Below are 26,859 nucleotides of genomic sequence, written 5' to 3' on the forward strand. Positions count from 1 at the left end.
GCTACGGGTTGCCAGCGTGACTCCGCAGTTAAAAAATTTCTGTGCATCAGCTAGCGTGCTATTGACAGAGATGAAGACTTCTTAATGCCACTGAACGCACGTGGGTATGGATGGGGAAAACTTAAGGAAGATGTAGGAGGAACTGAGAACCTTGTATTAGCGGAGCAATAGCATTCCTCTCTCCTAACTATTGCTCATGGGCAGGTTTTCACTGTATCTGAGCTCCCCATCGGCGGAGAGGCACAGGCAGCAGCAGAAACATCACCCCAAACAGCCCCATTCTCAGCTGCTTCCCGGGGTGCTTGGCATCCAGTGCTGCCAAGGCTGCTTCCGTCTTTGAAACCAAAGTATTCCAACATTTTCACAGAAAAAAAGAAGAAACAGTTTCTCATCTCCAAGATGTGTCTTCCTCCAGCTGAAACTCTTCACATTGGAGTCAACTCTTCACATGGTGGAGTCACCATCCCTGGAAGTCTTCAAAAGACGTTTAGATGTAGAGCTTAGGGATATGGTTTAGTGGGGACTGTTAGTGTTAGGTTAGAGGTTGGACTCGATGATCTTGAGGTCTCTTCCAACCTAGAAATTCTGTGATTCTGTGACATTGAAACTGCGCTTTCCATAAAATGAACTACTCATCTGAAAAAAATGTTCCCATTCTTTTATTCAGACATTTTCTCTTTCATGCTAAACTTTGCATGAAGTAACAATATTCTTCAAGAAGACTTATGCAAAAGCCTACAATTTTCTGAAATCAAACCATCAGAAATAAAAGTTCCTACTGTATAGTGTAGTACGGATGAGAACATATTAACCTAGTGATACGTGTTATAAAAAACAAAGCTGTGAATTTCTACCATTTATTCATATTGTGGATGATTTTTATTTGTACAGAGACAATCTTTCCTCCAAGATTACACAAAATCAGTGACTTGGCTCTTCTCACACCAAGCCAACGTCACAGTAAGACGCATTCTTGGACACTAGGTGGCATATTTGTACTGCGTCTGTACAGGGAGGTGCAGAAGTAGCATTGTCACAGAGATGTGGAAAACTGAACAGCCCTCAAGAGAGGAGCATTATCCCTTCGAAAGAAAGAGCATCTACTTAAATACGCTGCGATAATTTTTTCTGGCACCGTGTAGCATCAAAAGCATTCCTGCTTTGTCATCAAAATAAATTGAGAGTGGAACTGCGTTACAGGGCAACAGCAAAGCTGACCGTAATTACCTGCAAATGAAGATGAGGAAGGGAAGCTGGAAGGAAACTGGCTGGAAAGGCTGGCAGGGACCCCTGCAGGCTGTCCAGCCCTACCTTCTGCTCAGAGCACAGCTAGCATCAAAGCCTGGTCAGGTGGCTCAAGGCATTGTCCACCAAAGTTTGCCCTCTGCAAGGGTTGAGTCTCTCTGTCCCACAGTGCTTACTGGCAAAACGTTTTCTTTCCACCCCAAATTTCCCATGTTGCAAGGTGTTAGCTTTTTGCCTCCTTTTTCCTCCTCCCAGACGAGCCCACGCCAGGCCCAATACGTGACTGAGAAGTGTGCAACTGGAAAGCAGAGTTCCTAAGCACCAATTAGCACGATGTGGTTACAAGGAAGGCCCACGAGATGTCAGCAGCCCTTCGGGTCCTGTGCTGGCAAGAGCAGTGCTGTGGCTCTGAGGTTTCCTGCTGGATGGGAGCCAACCTTCTTCAAGCAAGAGCTTCAAATTGTCCCATCCACAGGGGTATCACAGGGGGAATAAATAAAATCAAGTAGCTACGGAGGGGAGAGAAAATATGTGGCTATTAAAAGAGCCACAGAAAGTAACTCATTTTCTGATTATATTTTCTCTGTGTAATGCAGAGGCTGACACGCAGTAGTAGAAGCTTAAAAAGGTTTTAAAGATTACAGCAAATTCAGTGGTATCCAGGTCAATTTTGAGAGGCAGCAGTGAGGAAAACTAAAACTACAGATAACACAAACCACGCGGATTACACCACTGAAACATGAGGATGAAGGAGAGCAAAGTCAGTGACCCTGCAGTGTGCCCCGTCCCACATTTTCTGCCCTGTGAAGCCCAGCGGCAGGTAAACAAGCTGCTGCAGGTGAATGGCACAGTTACCCTGCATCTCAGGAACAAGTGGCATCTTCTCCTCCAGTAACTCACAGCGAAGGGAGGAAGCTCAGCTGTTTGCTGCACTGGGCAAGACGAGGAGGGATTTTGATTTTAACTAGTCCCCAGCGCTGCCCTGCTCCCGCTGATGGCCGTGGACGTCCAAGCATCTTAGTGGAACACCTCCATGAAACCAATGCTGGGCTCTTTTGGCAAGAAGCCCCCACATAAGGCTCCCGGTACTTCACGAGGTCTATTTTAAGTACAGGAAGACGCACAGAGTTCACATTTTTCACACAGAGATGTTTTCAGTGAAAAATCAGCCTTTTATCAAAACCCCCTCTCTCCACACCCCAAAGCTATCGAGATCGTTGTCGCTTTCTGTTTTGCATGAGATCTTGTGCTGTGTTTTACTGATCCTCGCTAGCATCTCCAACACACAGCCCCTTGCTCGTATCTGGGTCACCCGCGCCGAGCAGGGGAATCCTATTATTGTTTCTGCTTGTACTGGGAATGAATGAATTTGTACAGCCAGCTCAGGTCTGCATTCAAGCTCTGACATTACCACGACAAGCCAGCGGCAGCCACGTGCGACAGGACCATGAGCCTTTATCCCAGCACATGCAGATCTGTCGGACAAGCCCAGGAGGGGATCTCCCAGGGGTCTCCCAGGAGGTCTCCCAGGAGATTCGGGAGCCCGGGGTGCTGCCTCTCCATCAGCGCTGCTGCTTTCAGGACAGATGGAGCATTGAGTGTATTTTTACCCGAAGGGATACACTACAGGCCATCAGGTCCTATCTGCTTGGCAGACTGAGAAACAAGCAAACAGCACGAATGGGGAGGGCAGCAAAACCCACAGAAGCCAAGAAAAGTCTTTCCCTTCCTCTGTTTTGGCTCTGTGTGAAGCCCAAAGCAAACAAACCCCAGCTCTGTCTCAAAACCCAGCAAACATTCTCTTCAACTCTACCCCAATAATGTGTGAGGCCGTACAGCTGTGAAGGCACACCCATTAGCAGCAATGCCTCTGCCTCGCTCTGTGTGTCTAGTCAACACGGATGTAATTAAAAAGAGAAGAAATTAATAAATGCAGAAGAGCAAAGCTTCCGAAGTGCCACGTCACCTGCAACCACTGTTCAGTCAACTCTGGCCAAGTGCCTCAGCCCAGCGTAACTCCAGGACTCGGGACATGCCCAAATATCAATCTGCTGCTACAGCCCCGTGCATTTACAAGGTGCTAATTAAGCCATATCAACTGCTGTATGGACAGAAGAAAAACCAGTAAACAATATTATGACCTTGGAGCCTTTGGCTCCCATCTTCCCAAACTGCAAAGCATTGCAGATCTTCAGTTCTCACCAAAGCTGTAAAATCCTTGGTACCTAGATCACTTTTGGACAGAACTGAAGGTGCTAGCGCATGTGCACACATACACAAAAGCTTCATTAAATGTTTATGCTGAACTACTTTAGCAACATGAAATATTTTCCAAGTTTCTCCCTGTAAGTTATGTCGAAACAGAGCATAATTCTTAATACAGAGTAACACAATTTCTTTTAATATTCTTGTACTAAAATTAAAAATCCCATCTTCCCTCTACGCAGACAGCCCCTCCTGTGGGTCCCTCTGCAGATGGGCTTCTTTGTGCCCAGCCCCACGGCGAGTGCCGAGACAGGGACTGGATTACAGACAGCCCGGCCCCAGGAAATGTGCCACGGGAGGGTGCACGATGGACCCTGGTAGCCCAAGAACTCCTGATCCATACAGATACATAAGGCCCCTGGTACATGGACATATGTAGTCCTCTGAAACACAGACAGAAAAGCAAACCAGACAATTTCTTGGGAACGACTGCCAGGGATCTTCCCCACCTTGAAGTGCTGCAGATACTCATTCGGGGCTTGAACCTTCCCAGCCCGCAGCGTGTATTGCATCACCAGGGCTCTGCTCACAAATAAAGCTATGCAGATGTCCGTTTGCAGGCCTAGACCCAGATCCACGCTGCCTGTAAGCTGTTGAGGAGCTAATACATTTTAAAACGTTTTAAACTTACAGATTTGCGGCTCCAGAACTACAGAAAAAAGATGGCACTACTGCAAGATAAGAAACGGATTTGTTCATTTTAAAACATCTTTATGCATTCGTGTCAAAATGCCCAAAGATATTTTGGTGTTTAAAAGGACTGTGAAACAAGATTGCTCCTCTGCCCTAGCTGCCAAAGGTTTCCCTGCTTTTTTTCCCCACGTTATTCAGGGCCTCTATCATACAGCAAGATATTTGATCAAAGCAAAAAATCCAAGACTTTGCCTTTATCACCCTTGTCCTGTAGAAACACCCAGCAATCCTGATCAGCAAGTGATGAGTGTCCTTCAGGAGCAGGCAGTAAATGCAAATTTAGCAAAGAGCACTTATGAAATATAAATACAGAGCCCGCGCTCTCAGGATTATCCGATTTTCGCTTGCTGCAGAAAAATCCACACGGAGATGAAATCCTAAATTTATCTTTCAGCTGCGTGACAGTGAAGGGTACGTGTACTGCCAGCACACAGGTGTCATCTACTGGTAGTTAGGATGTGCAGTCCCAGAAACACTGCTAAGTGAGGGCACGTTTGCCCATCTGTATCTTGAACCTCTAAGGATGGGGATCCCAGGGCTGCACTGATGCCTGTCCAGTGCTGCCTTAGCCTCTGAACCAAGGTTTCTCCTCCCCTGTCCAGTCTGAACCTCGCAAGCCACAACCTGGGGCTGTTTCCCTTCATTTTATCACCCCGAAGAAGCTCTGCTCCACCACCCGCGTAACGCCCCAGGCAGCAGTGGGTGGTGATGAGATCCCTCCCTCAGCTCCTTGCTGGGCTCAACAAGCTAGTTCATTTTTTAACTTCTATGTACTTTTCCTTCTCTCCCTTGCTCCAAACTGCGCTTGCCTAAAGCACCTTTCTTAAATTAATTATCAAGGAGGTTTAAGCTGCAGAAGAGCAACATTTGGGGCCTCCACTGGGATTTGGGGCTTTTTCTCCTGCAGCCCAGAAACATGAAGGAATGGCCCCAGTAAGACCCATGATATACACTCCTCTGGGACAGTTCTACAAGTTTTATAAATATAATTTTTCCTTGCAGCTCTAGCAATTAAATATTTGGACTTGCAGCTCTCTCTGTACCTGCACACTCTCCAGCCCTGCCAGGACAGCCGCTCAGGGCGATGCGGATAAATATTTTCTGTCTGTTGGTGCTCGGTGGCCAAGCCTGACACGTCACCTCCTTCTCACTTCCTTCTATTTCTAGCAATGTAGGCAGAGTAAATATACTTGAGTGGTTGCAGCAGAGTAATCAGATAATCTGTCGCTAAGATGTAGTGGCATCCAGAAATCGGGATAACAGGCTCCCAAGGGTAGCCCCCCCTGCAGCGGGTACCTTCTGAGAGCACAAGCAGGCTTTTTGGGGCTGAGACCAAGCCCAACTTCAACTCCGAAGCAGTATGGCTTCGCTGAGGCTACGTGCAATTAAAGACAGGCTAGGAAATACAACGGAGATGAGAAACAAAGACTTTGCACGGTACCTTCATAGGCGCGAGCTGGATGGGAGTGATGCATGAGGGGTCCACCATAGGCTTGGGCCTGTTGGCCGTGTCCGCCAGCAAGCTGTGCCACTGCTGAGGTAGCCCCGTGAACTTCTGCTCCCGGTGGTCAAAGCCCGTGTGAACCCGATGCTCGAAGTTGGAGGGCCCGGAAATTTCCAGCCTTTTCTTCTTCTTCCCAAACATGGTGGAAAAATCTGGAGAAGTAACAAGGGAACAGGAAAGGGGGAAAAAAAATCTTAATGCTCTGTTGCAGCCTGCAGCCGTTCTCCCTCCTGCATGGCGAATTTCAGACGTTATTAGCTAAATACCTGCAGAGGTTTTAATTTTACTCCACACTTACCACCTTTGAGGTCTATGCCTGGCAAGCACTTATCTGCCCCCTGCTCACAGGATCTGAGATTGCAGGGAATTGCCTCGCTCTCTGACCTGCACGTGTCCGTAATACCTCGTGGAATAAGGAGCTGCCCCGATCCTTAGCAGAGAAAGCCCCGGGTCCTACTTTCTGCTCCTCTCCCAGCTGCTCTGCTCGATCTGCAGGGTGCATCCCAGGAAAGCTGGCAGCCCGGAGCTTTACGGCTGCAGCGCTGTACGGCTCTGCTCGGAGGCCAGCACTCCGTGCGAGCAGCAATTTATTCCTACGCCATTGCAGCGCTGCAAATAGAGGGAGAGCACAGAGCTAATTCTAACCCTGCATAAACGCCTTCATCTGCATTTGTAAAGGGTCGCGCTCACCAGTGGTATTGGCTGCTGTGATGCATTGATGCATTTACATCGTGTGAGCTGTCCTTCAGATGGAGGCAGGTTGCTGTGAGAGAGCCGCATCCTGGGGTGCTGCGTGGCCGGGTGCAGCTCACTGGCTGGTGGCCAGCACCCTCAGGTGGCCCCAATTACAGCCAGGGCCCTCCTGATTTAAAGGTGCAGAAGGAGGGGGCAGCTCCTCTGATCCCTGTGCACGTGGTGTAGGGAGGAGAGAGGATCCCTCAGCCACTGCTGCAAGGAGCTGGAGGCTGTCAGAAGAAATGCGACCTGCCCTGTTCGTACGTCGCTGGCCAGAGCTGGCTGCCCGGTAAAGCCAAGTGTTAGAGCATTTACTCGGCAGAAAGTGAGACTTTGGGTAACTCCAGTACTTGTTATTCCCTGATGTTGACAGAGACTTGTTAATCTAAAGTCTTCTGTAATTCTCCAGGTGCTGTTAGCATCCTGGGAGGGTTTAACCACACAGGTCTTTAATGATGGAAGCCCCCCAAAACTTAGATTTTTTGCACTGGGATTTCAAATATTTTCTGCAATCTCTGTTGCAGCCTCGTGCTCCTCCTAAAAGGAGGAGTTTGGATGAACTTTGGTGTGTGTTTCAGGAACTGGGGCGCCCTTTCTTTGGAGAAAGGAGGAGTACAACTATTTATTTAGCATTACTGCTGCTGGTCAGGGGTACTCAGCTTGAATTCTTTTGCTTGAAAATATTTGTTCAGAAATGCTTACAAATAGCTGTCAAGATGGCAACTTGTTCTGAGCTTGATTCTGGTTTTGTGACTATTTTGGATATTTTTCCACTGTTTTCTGGTGCAGTTTCATTTTGTTTGTCCCAGTGATGAGTGGGGGTTTGTCTTACTCCTGAGGCAGCTGGGGAGAGGCTGCAGGAAAAAGGAAATAACTGCAAATCAAAAGGAAAAAAGGTATTTGCTCACTGGCAGAATAGGAAACCGCTAAAACACTCAACATTTGGATTGGTCCTTGGGTTTGGTCAATTTTACCTTAAACAAAGCAGAGCTCATTGGGAATATCGATGCAAGTTCAGAACTGGCTTTTACAAAGGACTACAGAAAACTGCCTAAGGGACTTTGGAGAAATCCCTGGCCCCAGGGAAATGAAACGCGGTCCTGTTGCTTTTCAGTGAAATACTGTCCTGGAAAAATTCTCTGCTTGCTCTCTATTGCCTTAAAAATAGCCCTCCACCTTGATCTTGTGGCCATTTCAAGCAGGGCTTAGTAAGCCCTCAAGCAGCAGGAACAGGAGCACCTGCCTCAAATAGAAGAGCCACATGGTGAGGAGGCCAGCAGCTTTCTAAAACCTCTCCCATCACAGGAGAGACTCAGCTGGCAAGCTGCTGCCCCAGCTTTATGAGTCAGGTGGAGCAGCTGCCGGAGAAGCTCAGGAAAGAAAATACAGTTGCATTACTGCTACTAAAAGAGATGGGATGATAAATCAAGTATGTGTTCCGCCCTCGTTCCCTCTCAGTATTTCACTAAAAGATCAGGCCCCTTGTTTGGAAATTGCCTGCTGGGTGCTCTACACATCCCCTCTGTGTGTATGCAGGTGATGTCTCCCCTAGGCGTAATTTCTTTAGATGGAGCTGACTTGCTTGCCTTCCTTGGACTTTCCCTGAAGGTCTCATCTTCCACACTTCCCTCTGGCTCTTGTTCCCCTTCTCTCGACTCCCTCCAAATCTCCTGCCCTGTTGGACAGTCTCTTTCTCCACATTTGTTAACTTCAGCCTCCTGAAAACTGTTATAATCACTTGGAACATTACAAGCCGCTTATTTTTGTTGTTGATGGCATGCCTGATACCTCGTGGTACTTGCAGAACCATTTCCAGCACAGCCCAAAGTCTTTAGGATTGGTTTCTGCTCATGGTTATTTACTTTTGAGGCTTAAACAGAAGCACCAGCAGCTCAGGCAGTAGCTTGTACTCACTGATCATCTCCAGGGCTCCACGAGCTGCAGCTGGTGTCAGGTCAATGGATCTGGATTGATTTCATTCACCCTCTGGGATCTGAATCTATCAGGCCTACTGGAGTGACATTTTAAACCAACAGCTCTAGAAATGTGCTTCTTCATCTAACCAGTGCCAGAACTTGCATGGCTTCTATGCTGGACTTGCTCCTAATGCAACTGCTGGATGCTTTGAGTCCTCCAGACACCGGTGGGTAAAAGCTGGCACCGGTGCACATTGCCTTCTTAAAGAAGTAATTCATTACTACTTTAATTCAAGACACTATTCTTGTTTTTAAATTGCTTTTTGTTACACTTCTCTCTTCCATGTTTTAAGTACTACTACAGCTGGATGTAAATGTGAAGCTTGGCCCAGCTGCACCTTTACCTTCTCAGGAGAGCATTTCAGTCTCACGCCTGATGCCAAGGCCACGCTTTCACACAGGGGCAGCATTTGAAGCCTGGGCAACGGGACTCGCTCTCCCTTCTGACTGCACCTCATGCTTACATCAGCTTAAATCGACCGTGAAGCTACAGCAGGAGAGACAGGGATACCAGCACCTCGTACAAGAAGAGACAGATTCAGCCATGCGGGCAAAAGCACAAATGCTGTGTGTCTCTATGGCCGGAGAGCATCTCCCGGGGGGCTGTGCCCATGACAGGCAGCCAGGAAACCCGGCTGACAGCAGCTTTGACCCCACGGGACTGGGGCAGGAGGCCCCCAGGCAATGCAGCCTCTCCTCTGGCTCTGCAAACAGAAACGTGGCACTACCAAGGGAGCAGAGAGGCCTGACTGGCTCCTAATGGCATCAGTAATAGATGCTGAGTGCTGCCTCCCTGCTTCATTAGCCTGCAAGGTCTCCCTGCCTCTTTGCAAAGCAAAGCCACGGTCGCTCTAAATAACTGGAATTAATATATGCACTAATCCAAGGAAACTTCATTTCCTCTGATTTCTCCCCAAGAATACAGCCCTCATGCAATTGCAGGCATGGGCACAACCTTATATACCCCACACAGATGTATCTATTGTGGAGAGGAAATAATCTGGTGGATTTCGCTAACCCCAAATGGCATTTGTGAACAGGAGGCTCTGTGGGCTGCGTACCCAAACTGACCCCCATTCACTCTGCTTTCTCAAAATGATGACTTCAGTTACTCCCTCCTTTTTTCAGGCCATCACACTGAAATGCTGCTGCATGTGAATGATGTTACTTGTTTTCCTTGACTGTCTGAGGCAGCCGAGGCAGTGAAAACTCCTGCTCCTGGCTCCTAAGAGCCCTGGTTTGGTCTCCTGCGTGTCCCAAACAAGGTGCCTGGTCCTCAGATCTCTAAAAGAGAAGACTTAATCTTTTAGCCATAGCTTTATTGACCTGATACAAAAAATAAAGCATTTAATCATATGGGGAAGTAGCAGTGTGGACAAGAGAATGAATGAAATTGTTCTCCAAGGCTTATCAAATTGTTTTGGGAGTAAGAAAAATGACAGACCTCTCATTTCCCCAGGATGCTGGATGGCAGCTGTGCAACAGAAATGCTATGAAACCTCTGTTGAGAGCACAGAAGGCATCCTATTAAAGAGAAAGTTCATTCAGGCTCCTCCTACCTGTTCTCTGTCATGGAGAACAGCATCTGTCTTGCAGTTGTTAGGAAACCCTAGTTTCCTAATGGAATGTGTTATGAAAATATCCCCCTGGCAATGGGGCAGTAGTCTGCATTTAGTGGATGCAGAGGGAGGGAGGGGGCTGCCCGCAGGGCATCCTCACCCATCTCTCTCCATGCCAGAGCACTCACCCTTAAATTAATCCCTCCTGACAGCCTCCAGGGTACTCCTGACCATGCCAGGTCTCCCGGCAAATGCCATCCCTCTGTCCAGCTCCTCCTGCACTCACCCCTACCAACCAAGAGGAAATGAGAGCTGTCACACTCCCAAGTCGTTGCTATTTTTGTGAGGATGAGCACCACCAAGATGCCTGTGCGTGCTTTGCTAACAGTCTGGCTGCTTACAGCATGGTGCAGGGCGATGCTCAGCGCAAGGCAGGGGCTGCCTCAGCAGCTCCTGCTGATGGCAGTGGTCTTGAGCTAGCCCTGGTGGGAAAAAGGAAAGACAAGACTCATTAAGTGGCTTCAGTGGGGTGCTTCTACAGAAAGACTTCACCAATTTAGGTTATTTGGGTACCACAGGAGCCTGTTCAGGTTTTTGCAGGAGGGTGTCAAAGTTCAGGACACCTCTAGAGATTCGCAGCAACAGCCACCCTAAGAAAAGCTAAAGCCTTGCCCAGCTCGTGTCCCTGAGTTTCTCCTGCTGATTTCTACTCAGAGATGACAGGTTGCTCTTTATTCACTCTCATACACCTGGGCTCCATCCTAAGGTTTTGGCAGATTGCCTCTTCCTGTACTTGAGATCAGGGGGTACTCAGACAAGCTGATGAACTGAAAAGCTGAGAGTCCAGATTTATGTAAATAGCCCTGGAGAGCAGTTTTCCACTTACAGCAAGTAAAACCTGAGGCAGATGGAATAAAACGAAAAAAGGACACCTGAAGTTTAAAGGTTAGGAGTGTTCTGTATCTTTTATCCTAAATGTGAGCAATCCGATCAAACCACCAAATGAGCAAACAGAAGTCTGCTCAGTTCTGACTTACGTAGTGACCAGAGGCTGGTAAAAACTGGGAGATGCTTTTTCTTCCCCTCTCAGTAAGCAGCTCTCCTTTTAGACTGAAAACTCTAAGTAGGAAAAGTTAATTTTGTCCTCTACCTTGAAAACTGCCAAGGAGTCCCATTGCATCTGCGAAGCAATGCCAGCTGCACTTGCCATCCCAGACGATCCCACAGACCGAAGGTGTGCAAAGGACTGTGGAATTTTGTCATACTTAAAAGCTTGCAATAACTTTACAATTAATACAAATAGTGAAGTGAGATGGGTATTTTTACTTAAAAATGGAGCTTTTAGAAATTGTGTACCTTGGCTACCCAAGGTACAAGTTCCTTTTTCTCATGACAGCCTTCCAGCAGCTGGATGCTGTGTCCCACCAAACCAAGGGGACATTCTGTGCTCAGCAGCAGCACCTGCTGATAACCCCAGGAAGCCTGGAAGCATTTCTTACCCAAACCTTTCACTGCTCCAGCATGTGACCAAGTTGCAAATACTCCCTCAGGAGGAGCTTGTTTTTCATTGTCTGCCTCAGCCCAGCAACACGTTTGCTTTTTTAACAGCCAGCAATGAGTTCATTTTCAATTAGGAAGCGCACACTGCAGTCAGTCCAGCAGTCTGCAATTCTTACGCAGGGGTTCTTGGTGGTTCCCCAGCTCTGCAGCCTTGCCATGTGGGGCTGGGCAGGCTATTAGGGTTTGGAAACTGGCTTCACACATACCGAACGCTCATCTGCTCCAAGCCCACTATGCCCCCCAGCCCTGCAAAAAGGGCATATTTTCCCCCAAGGCAGCCACGTGGCCAAAAACACTGATTACAGCCAAAAGTAATAATAAATTCCTTAATTTTCAAGAACTTTTAAGAAGAAATACAGTTTGTAAAATGGGAGATGGGTGCGGGTTGTTATCCTTTAATAATTTTTACTTACTAACAATAGTTTTATGCACATCCCCCAGTTGTTCTCCTACAAAGCAAACAAAATGCAATAATACATCATTAGCTCTGCCAGCCTCCATACCCACTTTCTGATTAATTGTAACCTTTTCCGATACACGATCATAAATGAACAGAGTATGAACTGCGAAGCACAAACTAAATTAACGTGTCAAGGCAGCGCTGGAGATAAATGTGAGCGGGCTGGTGCTCATCCCAGGGAGCTCGCTGCTGTCTGCCTGCTGACTGATGGCACAGCTTCCCCTGATTCTCCTGCAGCTGACACGGGCACAGCTGCTGCTGAGATACGTGGGGAAGACTGAGCCCGGCCAGGGGTAACGGGACAAACCCCAGAAAACTCACAACTCGAGAATACGGCTGGGAATTCAATGCACTTACTGTGCTTTGGATCCAGGGGGTTTACAACGGCTGTTGGGTGTGACTCCGGAGTTGGGTTGGCTCCTGTTAAACCTCAAACTTAAACTCACTGTCCAGCAGCCCTTGCTGAGCTCCTTAATGACTTTTTCACTCTTTTCTGTCATTCTTTCTTTTCAAACAAGTTTTTTTTGTTGTTGTTGTTGTTTTTTTTTTTTTTTTTTTTTTAATAAGGAATAGCAGCAACAATAGTTTTGTATTTCTTCTTTGTTTGCTTTAAGGGTGGTTCTAAGCTGCTTGGTGGGGCTCTTCTGGCTGCAGTCAGAGCATGAATTGCCTCTGCAAAAAACGTGTGCCTCAGACACATACTTTTTAACAATTAGTCACCTCCATTGTGCTATTTTTAAACTGAAAATACAAAGAATACTATCGTATTTGTCAGGAGATGAAATAAAAAGCAATACCTGGAAAAGCAGAGCGGGCTGAATGAGAAGCCAACACAGCTAGTGGAAAGGCTCTTAAAAACCTCCTGGGTTTCAGGCCAGGCTTGATGCATCACTGGGACAGAGGAGAAATCCCAACTTGCTTCCCTGATGAGATAATCCTGAATACTTCCCTAACAACCACAGGATAGTTTGGGATGTACAGGCTGCCTTTTGTTTGGTCACTGGTCTTACCTAGAGTGAGATCTTGTTACTTCTTTACATACACAGCAGTTTCAGAGCCCATGAAATGTCATTTCTTTTGTCAACTGGATGTCAAATGGACGGATAACACCAAACACAGGAGAAAGCCAGGTTGGTTCATCCATTTCATTGGAGACCCAGTGTCTCCATGATCCCTGCTTAACCATTTGCTCTTCTTGACTATAACTTTAGCGTTTCAATTTAGAAACAAAATAAAGAAACCTATGCAAAATGTTCTGGTGCACCTTACCAACGAATCACGAGGATGACTTTAACTGTGCCTTTCCAGAGGCCACAGAGGCCCTACAAACCCCGAGCAGACCAAGCCAGCCAGCGCTTGAGAGCCCTCTGCCCACGCCGCAAACTAAGCTCTGCTGCACGGACATCGTGTCACTGATGGAAATTGAATCACTTGTGACCATAAAGATTTTCCAGCCTCACTTTTACCTATCTTGGTTCAAAAAGCAAAGAAATACTATTTTCAAAGCACAACCACATGGATTTCGGCACAAAAAAAGCTTAACAGTCAACAGGATTCAACTTAATTGTCTAAATCCCACGGATTTTCAAGGTGTGTGATATAATTTTTGAGATGGGACAGACTCCTAAGCCATTTAAACACTGAAAATACATGTTTTAATCATAGCAAAATAAATCCTGACTGATGGCTAGACCACACCGAATAAGCTGTAAAGTGCCATCCTTTCTCAAAAGGCCCCTTTACCCTACAGCACTGTGCTCACTTCAACCTGGGGTCAAATTGGCCAATTTTTCAGAGTTATTGTGTCACTGCACAATGTAATAAGAATCCATTTAAACAATTACAAGCTGTCCAGCACTTGTCATTGTCCATGTTTCTTTCAAACCCCACAATACCTTGTCTGCAGTTGAAAATTCGTCACACCACAGCCCAGCAGGGTGTCTCTTGATAGCTGGCCCATGAGACATATCTAACAGAAATGCACAATAGAACAAAATACAGGAAAAAATAACAACAAAAGGTAACACATGCTTCTAGAAAAATAGTAAAAGCTGCTATGGAGTGGCCAAACCAGGATTTATGTCCTCTAGGGAACAATACTCATTCTTCTTATTGAAAGCTGCTCTTGTACGAGGGCTCATTTCCACACACTGACTGACATGTGCTTTCCTAATTTAGAAGTCGTGTGACTCCCAGTGGATTTTAATGCTCAGTAATTTTCAGCTGAGTAGCTTAAACGCATGTATTGTAGCCAGTCACTCCCTATTACCTTACACACGCGCACACAGCACCGTGCAGACGGAGTTCCTGCAATGAATTGGTCTGCAGCAGCTCAGGGCACATTAAAATGGGGGAAAAAAACAAAAAACAAAAAACAGCAAACAAAAACAATGACCACCAACCCCTGGAGGTGACTCAAACCATTTCTACCCCTCACGGATGAAAAGACTCCAGATTTTCTGAAGCAGTTAGTTCTTTGGGAGCTCAGCCTGAGAGAATTAATGGTATTCATTTTGCTGGAAATGCTGGATGCCCACAGGGAGAGGATATTAAATAAGGCACCCATTAAGTGAGACACCCCAAATCTCAAGCTACTTCTGAAACTTAAAAGCGGTTGAAATATTTTTCTGAGGTATTATTATTACAACTATGTTATTACATTCAATATTTTTAAAAATATAATCTAATTATGAAGAATGTAGCTAAGGACCCAGAAACAGCTACTCTCTTTTAATGATTTGAATGAGCAAAAAAATATTCAGGAAAAGGAAACGCTGCCAATGACAAATGCCATGATCTATCAGGTAAGCAGGGAGAGCAGGGAACCCTGTAGAAAATACCAAAACCGGAGTGGTGAAACAATATGAGTTAATTTTTAACATCGGCATTTCTATGGGCAGGGGTGACTGTACAGTAAGCACTGCAAGGGAAGGACTTGGAAAGTGGCTGAGAACTGCTTGGAAACTTGCTCTGATTGATCACACCGCAGGTTATACCACCTCTGCCTTTTGGGCCACTTCCTCAGTGGGCCAACTAGCACAGCCTCAGCAAAATAAATGGCATTGCCAGAAAAATAAATGGATTGCCACCGACTTGCAACACAGCAAATGGCACCCTTAGGCATTCAAATCATCTATCTTTTTTTTTTTTTTCATGTAAAACTTCAGTTCAGTGGGGGCCGGCAGAGGCACAGCCAGTCACAAGTGTGAGGGGGACTCGAGGGGGACGTACACCTGTGGCAGCAGATCTTCCCATTCACCTTTTAATTTGTAATATTGCTTTGCAACGAATGATAACCAGAAATGAATCCTGCCTCATGCATTATTAACGGAGAGTCTGATAACAAGACTTTAGGATGAAACACTTCTGACCTGCAAGTGTTTGCCAATAAGCAAAACAAACTCGGATTACTTGATCTGTCAAAATGTCTTTACAATGCAAACAAACGTGTCTGCCAATTATCATACCCACAGCAAGTGCCTGGAAGATTAAAATCACGCTTCTTGTTATTACTGTGGGTTTCCTACCTTTGTATTAAGTTTTGTTTTATATCACTCTAACATGAAGGAAAAATATTTCCATGATCCACAATAAAATGCAAAAGTATAGATTCTACTTTATTTTTTTTATTTCTTACACATTGTGTTTTGTTGGTTTTTTTGTTCTTACTCTGCAGAGTGCTGAAAAGCTGGTTTGAAAGTCAATTCTTATCCTATTATCTACTGAATTGGTGTCATGCAATACTCAGTTTCTGAATTAAAAATGAGAATCGATCTCTTCAAGGGTTTGCTAGAGCTTACTGTTTATATCTCCTTCAGAAAGTTTATTTTAAGTTTTTTACACAGAACATGAATTGTTTATACAGCAGTGAATCACCCACCAAAATCAACAACTGCATTTGAACAATTCCTCAGCACTGAGTGTTTCATAGCTGAGGGACCTTGCCCTGTGGACTGTTTTCTCTTATCTCTGAACATCAATTAGGAAGTGATGGGTTTCACCCATTCTCAATTCAACTGGGAGATAAAGGGTTCAGGGAGGAACTGAAACCCTTTATGCTGTATCTGTGAAACAGATGTGGAAGTTCTGAGACCAGCCCCAGAAAAGCAAACAAAAACATAATATAAAACTTAGATACAACTGAATGAAATAATTTCTCTTTTATCTCTGTGATTATTTCACTTCTATCTCTGGGCAAGCAGTGCAAATCCAGAAATATGCATGCTACTTTGATTTTTTTTTTTAATTGTTTTCAAGCTTTTAAAGGACTAAAATAGAAATGATTTCTGGCTGCATGTAGGTTTTGAACAACTGGGGAGGCTGCTGCATCCTAGATGGTCACCACTGCCACCTTCTATACCCAGGGAAATTGTGGTTGTGGCTTCCAGGCCCTGAACCTTCTTTTTATATCGCTGGAAAACACAAATTTAGTGTACTTGCATCTGGGATTGAAGATTCTTCTTAAAGTCTAAGCAGCAAAAATACACCACCAATTAAGGGGGAGGAGAAAAAAAAAAAAAAAAAAGGGAAATCCCTGCATGCTGCCTGTGGTTGTGCTCACTGCTGTTTCCAGGGGCAGGGAGGCTCGTTAGCTCATTCATTCCCAACTTCATTACCGAACAACGCCTACAAAGCTGCTGATACAACTGGGAAATCAAGGGACAAGCAGGGAAAGTGGCTGCAAAAAGACACATTATAGAAACACGTGCAGTTACCTGGGAGGTGGGGGCCAGGGTTAGCATGCAGTGACAAAAGGGACTGCAAAGTTTGCTGGCTGAGATAAGAAATAAGCATGCAGAAGGAGTTCAGATCCAAATGGCAATAATATTTTTACTGGCACAGACTTACTGTTCAGGGTCAAGTGAAGTATTTTGTCTTACCAAGACTTTTATTTCATTTTCACTGTTTTCCTTTTGTTCTTAAATGAAAAGAAACATAAAACTCTATTAATAAGCTCTCATAAAGCACTATTTTAAAAAATGAAAACTCCAAAAATGTCAGCCTAGTTTTTTCCTCAATTTTTTGAACATATGAATCAATAAATTGCACGATTATTTTTTATCTGATCTGAAAATTGTCTGTGCTCTACATGGTTACCAGAGAAGATGAGTTAGTGTGTGCTTCATGAGGCAATATAAAAGTTTTAGGAAAATGATTTTAAGACGGTCATGATACTCAAATTATTCAAGACGTTGTAAATGAGTAACAATAAAATCTTTACACTATATGCCTGTAAAGCCTCTGCACTCAATGCATACTGCTGAAAACCTATTTTACTCTTTTTAACATGTTTTAAAACTCCTTCCTGCAGCAATTTGTCATAACTATGCTCTTGGAAATCCAAATGATTCAACTATCATGTCCACTGAAAAGTGCTAAGCAAAATGCCTCCACAGAACTGGTGACAATTTCGTCCACCCAAAACCTGCCGTGCTTTAGGGAACAGGATTGCACAGACTTTAACGAGTGGAAGAAAATAAGCCAAAAGACTCCCATGTCCATTGACATTAAGCCTGTCTTCAGTTCCTCTAGGTTGCAAATACTGCATACCGTGAACCCATGTTTAAATTATTTGGGTCAAAATAGGGAACAGACTTCAGAGAGCTGCTCCTTAACGATGAGTATGACGTGGGATGTGTATGAGGAAAACAATTCGGACTCCTCAGTCAGTGTACACAGAGGCTGTGCAGTTCTCAATAGTTACGCTGTTCACAAACCAAAGCTGAATTTGTGACGAACTGAAAACTTTATTTTGTATCAGGGAAAAAACAGGATTTTCCCTACGGAACCAACAAAGGCTGCGAGCCGCCATCACGTTTCAGAGGCTTTCACCACAGCAGGAGGCCCTGCCTAGCGCTAGGCCGCTGCTGGCACAGGCCGCGAGCAGGTGGCCACAACATCTCGCTCAGATTGTTACGTAACTGTGGAAAGAAGAGGCTGTCCTTTCATAAGATGCCTTCCTCCTGTTTGCTGTACCTGATTGCCAAGTTCATTTTCCATCTCTGTGACCGAGGACCCCTAGAATCCCTAAAAATATTCAGTAATGCGACACTTACACCATCTGCCAAGTGATGGCAAACTGAACGACAAAACTGGTGCAAGAGCAGCCATTTCTTCTGCTACAACAAACTCCGAGGTATTACATAAACTCTTGCAACATATTACAGCATACCTTGTACTCTATTCAGCTGGCTTCCTGGGAGAAAAGCTGAAGAAGAATCAACTCCCAAGGCTTTTCACTGCTTAGCAAAAAGCTTCAAGCTCCCCAGCTGGTAAATTAACAGTACATCGGCGAATACACTCAGAAGTTACAAATAATCAATACCATTTCCATTTCCTGCAGGAACCTAAAGCTTTCTGTCTGCTCCCGTAAAGCCAAGGCTACAGAAGGATGTGGGATTATCTGCAAGGGGAAGGACCGCAAATGGGTTTTGCGAAGATCAGGCTCTGCACGTCACTTTTGCACTTAAAGTTATGGCACACGGAAAGCCTTCAAAAGCTCCAAAATCATCATCATTATCAGCCCTTTCAAAAACCAGCGTGGATATTCTCGTTTTATTATAAACCTGAGCACAGCACTCAGAGAGGACTCACCACCTCCTCCTGCCAAACCGCTGGGCGCGCTGCCAGCTGCAGGAACACGTTCACGTGCTTTGCTGGCTGACAGCCTCCGAGCGATGTCTGTGGCCAAAACTTAAGATACATATTTCTGTGTGTCGAAATATCACAGAGAATAAAAAGACTGAAGGCTACTTGTGTACATGCATTGACACACACAAACACAAAAGCTCACAAGAGCCAAGTACCTCCTCCCAGTTAGGTTCAAAGTTTTCCACTGAGACCTCCTCCAGCATCAAGGCCACCCCTGGTCTTGGTGCATTTTCCCCTCTGGACAGCTCCGGGTGTTGGGATGTGCCCCCAACAGCTCTGGGAGCTGGAGGCCAGCAGCATGCAGCACCTGCGCGTGGAGCTGCAGGAGATGCTGCACTGCCCAGCCTCTACAGAAGAGGTCAAGGCATGCCTCTGCCATTCCGACCATGTTCCTAAAATATTATTACAAAAATATTGCTCCAGACAACAAACAGAGCCTGCACTGGAAGGCAGCCCCTCTCTGTGCCCCTGGGTGGGTGGCAGGGCACTGCTCCTGGTGGCACTGCCACACACCACAGACACAGCACAGCCCCACCGCTGGCTCTGCCACCTGTCCGTCCACGTAAAAAATCACAGTACAAGGGGGCCGACCCAGCCTTCAGTTGCTCTGACTTGTGTAATCACCGGCAGCACACAGCCTTTTTTTCTAAATTATTTTCAGCTTCCTCAGGATAAATGCAGGAAGAAGTCGTGGACAGCTTTTAAAATGATTATGTAAAACAGTGGGCTGTACAATACCTCTTCCAGTAGCTCCCCCGTAGTACTCTGAAGGTTCATTACCTTCAGAGTACAGGTAATGAATCTGTTATTATAACCACTATTTCTCCTTATTATGTATAGGTTAGATGGTTTAAATGGAAATAAGATAACCTCATCTCCCTGTGTTCCTTACTTGTGGCATGTCCTTGAAAGTAACCAATGCTCAGGACTCCAAAAGCTGAAGGCTCAGCTCGCCCACGTATGAGATGTGATATGAATAAATCAGTGCAAAGTCCATGTGAGATTTTCCTCTCTTGCTTGTGGGGGCTCAGGCTGCAAAAGCTGTATCTGCAGTGGAGCTGCCAAGCAGACCTACACTACCCTCGGTGCCATTTAAAAATCAGTTGAATCAGTATATTGTTTTTTGTTTTTTTTTCAAATGTCAAATATGCAGCAAAGTATTTTATTGAGAAATGAAAAAAAAAAAAAAAAGTGTATTTATGATGGATGTTACCCTATGAGAGCAGAGCTGGGTGCCTGCTGCTGTGTGTTTCGTACCTCCCTGAAAGTCATCTTTCCATCCAGTTATCTGTGTCCTGGTGCAGAGCGGTCTCATTGCAGCCTTTTGCTTCCTGGCTCATCATTTGGGTCCCAATTGAACCGCTGGTGGCTCAACAGGACTCAAAGCTCAACAGGAGAGAGCCCTGACCCTAGAAAGAGACACCGACTTCTCTATTTCTCTCTATGGATATCAGGATGTGAAAAATAACCCTGAATGGTGACAGCACATGCAAAAGCAGGGGTGAGAGGGCAGGTGGTTGACTTTGTTTCAGAAAGCTTATTTCCCTTTCTTTGTAACACAAGCTAGAAGAGATATTGCACAGAAACCCGAAGTGACTACTCTTTTTACAAAATAAAGGCTAAATGAAAAGCAGAAAGATTAAGGTAGGGATACACTGCTTCCTGTAGCACTGCAGCTTTGCACCCAACCCTTTAAACAGAAGCTCTCCACATTGTTTTTCAGCGATAACGATGTGCAACTGAACATTAATCATCTGTTTGCCAAACAGCTTGCCCAACACCTTTCTCCTTGCATGGGATCTGTTCTGGAGCCAGCTCCACCCCACTATCACACTGTGCTTCAGCAGATGCTGAGTCCTCACTCAGAAAGAAATTTGCTGGGGAAGTGAGCTGGGAATAAACAGGGGTAAAAACAGCTCCAGCCACTCAGCACACCAGTGCCTGCTTCCTTCCCATTCATTGCCGCTGTCTCCCACATCTCAATGGAAAACGAAGCCTCAGCAACTTAAACCCTGTTCCTTCATCAAGATCTTGTGAACCTGTTGGGTTGTAAAGAAGCACAAAGGCAGAGCTGCACATTATCTGCTCTGAATCCAGCAGAGCTCATGTTCATCAGAAGGGAAAAACAATGATGGAAATTTCTGCCTTGGAAAATCCCAGAGCCAATATTAGTAAATAAAGGCTGATTTAATTACCAACACGTGCATTTTTTTCTGCTTTCTGCAGGAGTACACTCCTGTGGGGATGAATCAATCCCACTAACATGCAAAACCACAACTCACCTTTCAGCCCATTAATAGACAGCTTTCTAATTCAGAGGAAAAGGCAAGTTACAGGCAGAGCAGAACAGCAATAATCTGAAAGCGATCATCTGAAATGCTCCACTGATCTCTGCTCCACGAAACAAAGAGATTTTTTTCTCCTTTTCCCCCCAATGACAGCTTTCCAGTGCTGCTGGCATCCATCACATGTGCAGAGGCAAATGCCTCCACACTTGGTAATAATCAGAGCAAGGAAGTTACAGATGGGGGGAGGAGGAACTAGGCTTTTTTTTTTTTTTTTTTTTTTTTTTTCTCTTGGCTAAAGGCATACTTAAAATCTGAAGAGTGTGTGAGGGGAACTTTGCAGCATCTTCCCACTCCATTTCCCCTTTCCAAGCAGCGCCAGGCATCCCTGCAGCTCCTGCACACTGCCCGTTTTCCAGAGCTCTCAGTTTTGCCCTGCCTCTGCTCCCCGTGCCCACACTGCACTGGGGCTGCTTCCCAAAGGGCCTCTTCCATCAGCTCTTACCTGTCCTCCCCGCACTGCTCCTCATTTCCTTATTTCTGCAAAACCACCTTCCATGCGCTCTCCAGACTTCATCTCAAACCCACTCACACCTCCAGCTCCGTCCCTATGCTCCCCCTCACCTCCATTTACCCACAGCTAAGTTACTCCCCTCCACATTTTTGACCCCTGATGTTTGCTGCAAAATAACGAAAGTTCACAGAACTGACCCCAGGAGAACAGCTTTTCATGGTAATAACACAGAAAGGATTTTCCTTGGTGTCATCATACGCTAGGAGGAATAAATACAGAACAAAGCAATACAGATGCAAAGAGGCACTGCAGGGGATAGGTAGGAAATATACACAAATTATGATGAGAACATCAAAAGTCGAAGACACTGAGGCTTTATCAATCAGTGTACTTTGATGGAATCTGATCTGTAAAATGATCAATTACATTGCAGAAACAAAAGGGGGGATTAATTCAAGCTTCTCCAGGGAAGAGTTTTTTTGTTTTGTTTTTTTGAAAGATGGCAGTACAGCCTTCCACTCTGGCTAATCCCTTCTGTTTAAAAAAATCTTCAACGAGAGAAAAATGACGATGGGGCAGCACAGATGAAATTTTCCTACGGATGCATCAAAGCAAAAACTTGCAGGTCAGCTTGCTTTCAGATGGGAGAAACACAGACAAAAACTGCAATCAGTCTGCGATTCATATGGATGAATCAGATGGCGATGATTCAGACGGAATTATTGACCGAATTAGCCTAACGAAAAACCCTGCTTGGAGGAAGGCAGCAGTCCCCGACTTGGTTTTGGCAGAAGGCAAAATATCAGCTTACAGGCCTGGTTTGCCAAGGGTCTCTGTGGTGAGAGCGGAAGGTGGACTCTCAGAGAAACTATCTCCATTGTTTCGCATTTTGCTCCCGAAGCTTCCCCTTTCCTCCTTTGCTGCCCCATTTTGTCCACGCACCTTCATGCTGTTAATGCCCAGTTATGACTCGAACACTGCCTTTAAGCTTCTGAGTCACCAATGGTTATTTAGGTCAATACATTTGTCTCTTCTGCTCTTCTGAATATTTATGGGTTTTGGTGTTTTTCCTCTTCCTTTGGTCCCACTGTAGCTCCTTTCTGAGCTTCCTCTTGCAGAGCAACAAATGCCAGGCACACCACACACTGTGCTGCCCATCTGCTTCCCACTGACACCTTTCCTCTTCGCCCTGCGCTTCAGCTGCTCGCTGCTTTGTGTGATCTCCGTGGCAAGGTTTTCTCATGATTAAGTCCACCTATCCTGCTGAACCAGGAAATAGGAAGAGCAGCACCATCCACCAGCAGAGCCACCGATACACAGCTTTCTCTGGTGCTCATCAGCACCAAGCTTTTTCACCCCGACACAAACCACTGGGGAAAACTGCAGCACATAGATACCAACGTGAGTGGAGGTGGAGGCTGAGGGGACAGGTGTGTAACAGAAAATTGGGTAAGGCCAGAAGAGAAGGCACTGAATCGATCGAGTAGCTTTGACTTGACGCGGTACCGAAGGGGAAAGCCAAGGGAGCAGCTCTTGTATGGCAAGGAGGAGGATTTGTGCAGCCCCGTTTTACAGGGGATGAAGCGATGGTAGCAGAATTAACTCCGCATCACGTGGTGGCTGCTGCGGGTCCGTTTTGCTGGGTCTGCCCTGAATATTTCTCCCAGCACCCTGATTGCTCAGAATGGAATTTATTACAGACAGGCAAAGCCTCAGCAGCTCCCTTCCCCCAGCAGGAAGGTTTCATAAATCCATAAAACCCCTTCAAGCTTAGCGTTTTCTCCTATCTCTCTCTCGCTGTTGGAAGTAAGGCTTGCTGAGATCGGTAAGTCTCCATCTCCATCCGTGGCCCCAGGATGCCAGAAGCCACCCAGAGCATGTGGTTGATCCGGGTCTCTCTGCAAAAAACGAGCCTGCAGCTGGCTTCTAGGAAACCCATTTATAGAGGAGAAGCCAAAGGGGGCTCACTTTCTGCCAGGGTTTGGTGAAGGACTTTCACCCGTTTGGAGTGCCCGTGCTCTATCCCATGCTTTTCCTTTCTTTGAAGGAGAAATCTGCTTTCACGGCTGCCTCCATGGAAACAGCAACTGCGTGGTGTTGGTGATGCTCCAGACTTGACGTGCTTGGTTCAAACACGGGAATCTGCATTTCTTAACCGCGGAGCCCTGAGAAGTCGAGCTGGGATTGGAGAGCCTGGCCTGGTCTCTTTGGGTTTGTTTGTCACCACCAGCAAAGACCCTGTGGCTCAACTCTTACCCCTGTACCACCTGTGCAAGCTGACCGCTGACGAATGGGCCCCTTTGGGCCTCAGATACGCTTAAGTGGAGGGACTAGATGAAACTTTTAATTTGCACACTTCATTAACTTGGGCGGCATTAACGCAGTTCCTGGACTATCAAAGTGGTTAATGGAGGTGAAACCAAGTGCTCAGTTTCTTTCCTGAAATGAGCTTCAAGACCAAACATTCAGTAAATTTAAATGAAAAGTAAAGAAATTTTCTCCATTTTTCCTTCTGAAGAGGGAAAAAACACTTCTACCATTACCCTGCTTTGGCTGGTTTGTGTGATTAACCCAGTATTTCCCCAGCTGAACTGCAGGTACACATCCCCTTTCCCTCCAGGGAAGGTGGGTGACGAAAGACTCAAAGGCTCAGTTCTGGGAGGTATCTTACTTTCATGGCAGTGACACTAATTCACATTACACTGTACTGAGTCCACTCAAATAGATTTAAGAGAGACAATAAAAAATGATTTTAACAAGACAACCACTACATCCTAATGTTAGAGAACTGTTCTGCTCGTGGACACCCTGAAATTTTTTATTTTATATTAAAAATGGGATCAAGCTTGCTTCACATGCCCTGTTGGATTTGGCCCCAGTACCCTGCTGCATTCCTTGGGAAGGTCACAGCCAGTGGGAAAATGCAGCAACACTTACACCACCCCTGAGCTCAACTTCCAAAAGAGGGTAAGGGACTCCTTAGGCGCCTTGAAACATCCTCTAATCTGTGGCTTTCAGACTATTGAAGAGGATGCAGGGCAGCTGCACAAAGTGAGCACAGGTAGAGAAGCGGGGATTTGCCCTCTGGCTTGGGAAAATCGGCCAAGTGTAATGAAGCGCACAGCTTTCCTATGATCATTTGTTCAGCTCCATAAATCCCAGGGCATAAATCAGGCTGTCAGGGAGAGCAGCTGTGGAGGGCTCTCTGCAGGAGCAGAAAAGACGCTACGACCACCTCGAGCATCACAGTGTGCTGCTGGGAGCCACACTGGGTGCTGGACCCAACGCTCCTCTGGTTTTTACATCACTTTCCTGCCACTGACTTAAAAGGAGTTGCCCAGTTGTAATGCTGTAAGGACCAGCAGAATGAGGCTCGGTGGCAGCTTGTGGTGAATATTAGGAAAACATAAAAGTCAACCCTCTCTAATTGTCCTTCACTCAACAGTACCTATTGCAATTACTGTTATTACGGCAAAGATTTTGAAATAGCTGCCAAAAACACAACCAGGGATTGCAGATGCTGCAGCTTTCCACCAGTAAATGTTTTACTTGCTGACAAATACTTCCCTTCTGAAAACAGAAACACCACCTACAGCGGTATGCAGCCAGCAGCCACAGGCTGCTCTGGATTTGCAGGAGCGTGCGCTGCAAGCAAGGACAGAGCTGGCAAACAAGGAGAAATACACGACGAAGGCCCCGGGGAGCTCACAGAGGACAGGCTGAGCACAAACCCACCTTGGGGCTGAGCCGACCGGGAGGTCTCATCCCACGGCGCTGAGAATCACAGGACCAGCGTGTTGGAGCTCACGGCGACTGCGGGCTGAAGAAACGTCTCCTGTGAGGGCAACTGCTCAGCCCAGCTGGAAAGCACTCTTCCTATTGGGAACAATGAAAAAACAGTTAGAGAAATGAAGTCAGGAGAGACCAACAGAAAGATCAGCCATGTGTCTAATGAAAATTGAAACAGACATTTTCTGTTTCTTCTTTTTTTTTTTTTTTTTTTTTTTTTTTCCCCAAATGGGCATAGCATATTTGTCAAAAATACAGTTGGAGGATCTGAAGGTACTTACAGACGTGGGCTGCATTTGGCTGCTTCCCTAGAAATGCAGGTATAATTAGTGAAACCACTGACGGGGAAAGGGTGATGACTGCTCCCATGGCAAGTGGCTGCAATGCTTAGCTGCAGTGGGAGAAGCAGGTCCAGATCTCTCCAAGGTCTTACTCAAAGCAGGGATTTAACAGAGGATCTCCAGAAGGAGTCTCCTCACCAGGACTACCAAGGTACTGGTGTCTCTGTCTCCTCATAAACTGAAAAGTTCAGAGACTGAGGCTGGGACTGGGTCAGCCACCCATCAGCAGCACAGCTCGAGCCTTTCTTCCCACCTCTGCCAAGACAGAGCTCCGTCCCTCGCAGGGTTGCTGCTCAGGATCCCAGGAGCAGCAAAGCACGCTTCACACCCACCAAAGCCAACAGAAAGGACAGGTGGCTCCGGCAGGACCAAGCCCTATGGGTCCTACACCGTTGGCCAAGAGCTTCAAGACTCAACCTCCAGCACCAAACTGCTGCTGCGTGCTGGGAGCCCTGCGGGATGAGGCCCCACTGCTCCCACCTCGCCCCCCAGCAGAATTACATGGATGACTCCAGCACCGAGCAGCAATGATCCCTTCAACGAGGAATGGTGTTTCTACACACAGGGGAAAGCTCTGAACGCTTGGTAAAAACCACCTGGGGAAGTCCCCAGCTCAGAGGCACAGAGCAGGCTGAGGGGATTTATGCCCTGATCCTACCTGCACGTGTGCGTACACGTAACTTTATTCCTGCTGTCCAGTCTTACAAGAGTTAATGGGACTTACCCTACACTTAAAGCAAGGCAGCTACCAAAGCTCATGGGACCAAGGTCTGATTTTCTCCAAGGCAAGAAGTGGCTTCATTTGACAACAGCTTTCATAGGAAGGTAAGTTTTCTGGGGGGCAGCTCTTTGCCATAGGTTCTGACTATTTAAAACAACTTCAGAACGCCACTGCCACAGTCACTTTAACGAGCACCGACCAAATTAATATTAAAAATGACTTAGTGCATAATTCATGTCCTCCAGAAACCATCTCTTACTCAACAGGCAAGCTGACCAGCCATATATGTTACATCACCTTCTCATTTTCTTAGAAACGACGTGCTACTTCAGGAGGTATCTCCACGTATTTGTGTTTTACTTCTAGCCTGGACAATGCACAGCTCCCTGCCAGGGTCCTCGGCGTCAAGAGAAGTCCAGGGGGACCACCTGGGACGGGCAGCAGCAGATTGCCAGTTCGCACAGGAGGGAGTTAGGCCAGGTTTATAACCAGGTGGAAGCAGATCACGGCAGGATCTCTGTGATACGTGTACGAGTATATAATGCTCTACTTAATTTTTGT

The 26,859-nt window shown here is 46.2% G+C and overlaps 1 protein-coding gene and 1 long non-coding RNA gene across 7 annotated transcripts in view; one reads left to right on the top strand and one right to left on the bottom strand.

Annotated features, from left to right (window-relative positions):
• Positions 1-26,859, bottom strand: part of PAK5 (p21 (RAC1) activated kinase 5) — an 82,670-nt gene that overhangs the window by 31,188 nt on the left and 24,623 nt on the right. For 4 of the 6 annotated variants that reach the window (XM_068675416.1, XM_068675417.1, XM_068675420.1 and 1 more), the window contains exons 2-3: positions 25,183-25,323; positions 5,645-5,859 (exon numbers count right to left, since the gene is read on the bottom strand). In XM_068675416.1, the coding sequence (XP_068531517.1) occupies positions 5,645-5,848 (204 nt within the window). In that variant the 5' untranslated portion in view covers positions 5,849-5,859; positions 25,183-25,323. Of the gene's footprint in view, positions 1-5,644; positions 5,860-6,005; positions 6,279-25,182; positions 25,324-26,859 lie in introns of those variants that run through there. The other 2 variants (XM_068675421.1, XM_068675422.1) reach the window with 2 other exon arrangements.
• On the top strand, positions 6,406-11,830 carry LOC137853253 (uncharacterized). Its single transcript, XR_011094353.1, has 2 exons — positions 6,406-6,731; positions 7,232-11,830. It is a non-coding gene; the product is annotated as an uncharacterized lncRNA (long non-coding RNA).

Source organism: Anas acuta, chromosome 3 (genome assembly GCF_963932015.1).
Source record: "Anas acuta chromosome 3, bAnaAcu1.1, whole genome shotgun sequence".
Lineage (NCBI taxonomy): Eukaryota > Metazoa > Chordata > Aves > Anseriformes > Anatidae > Anas > Anas acuta.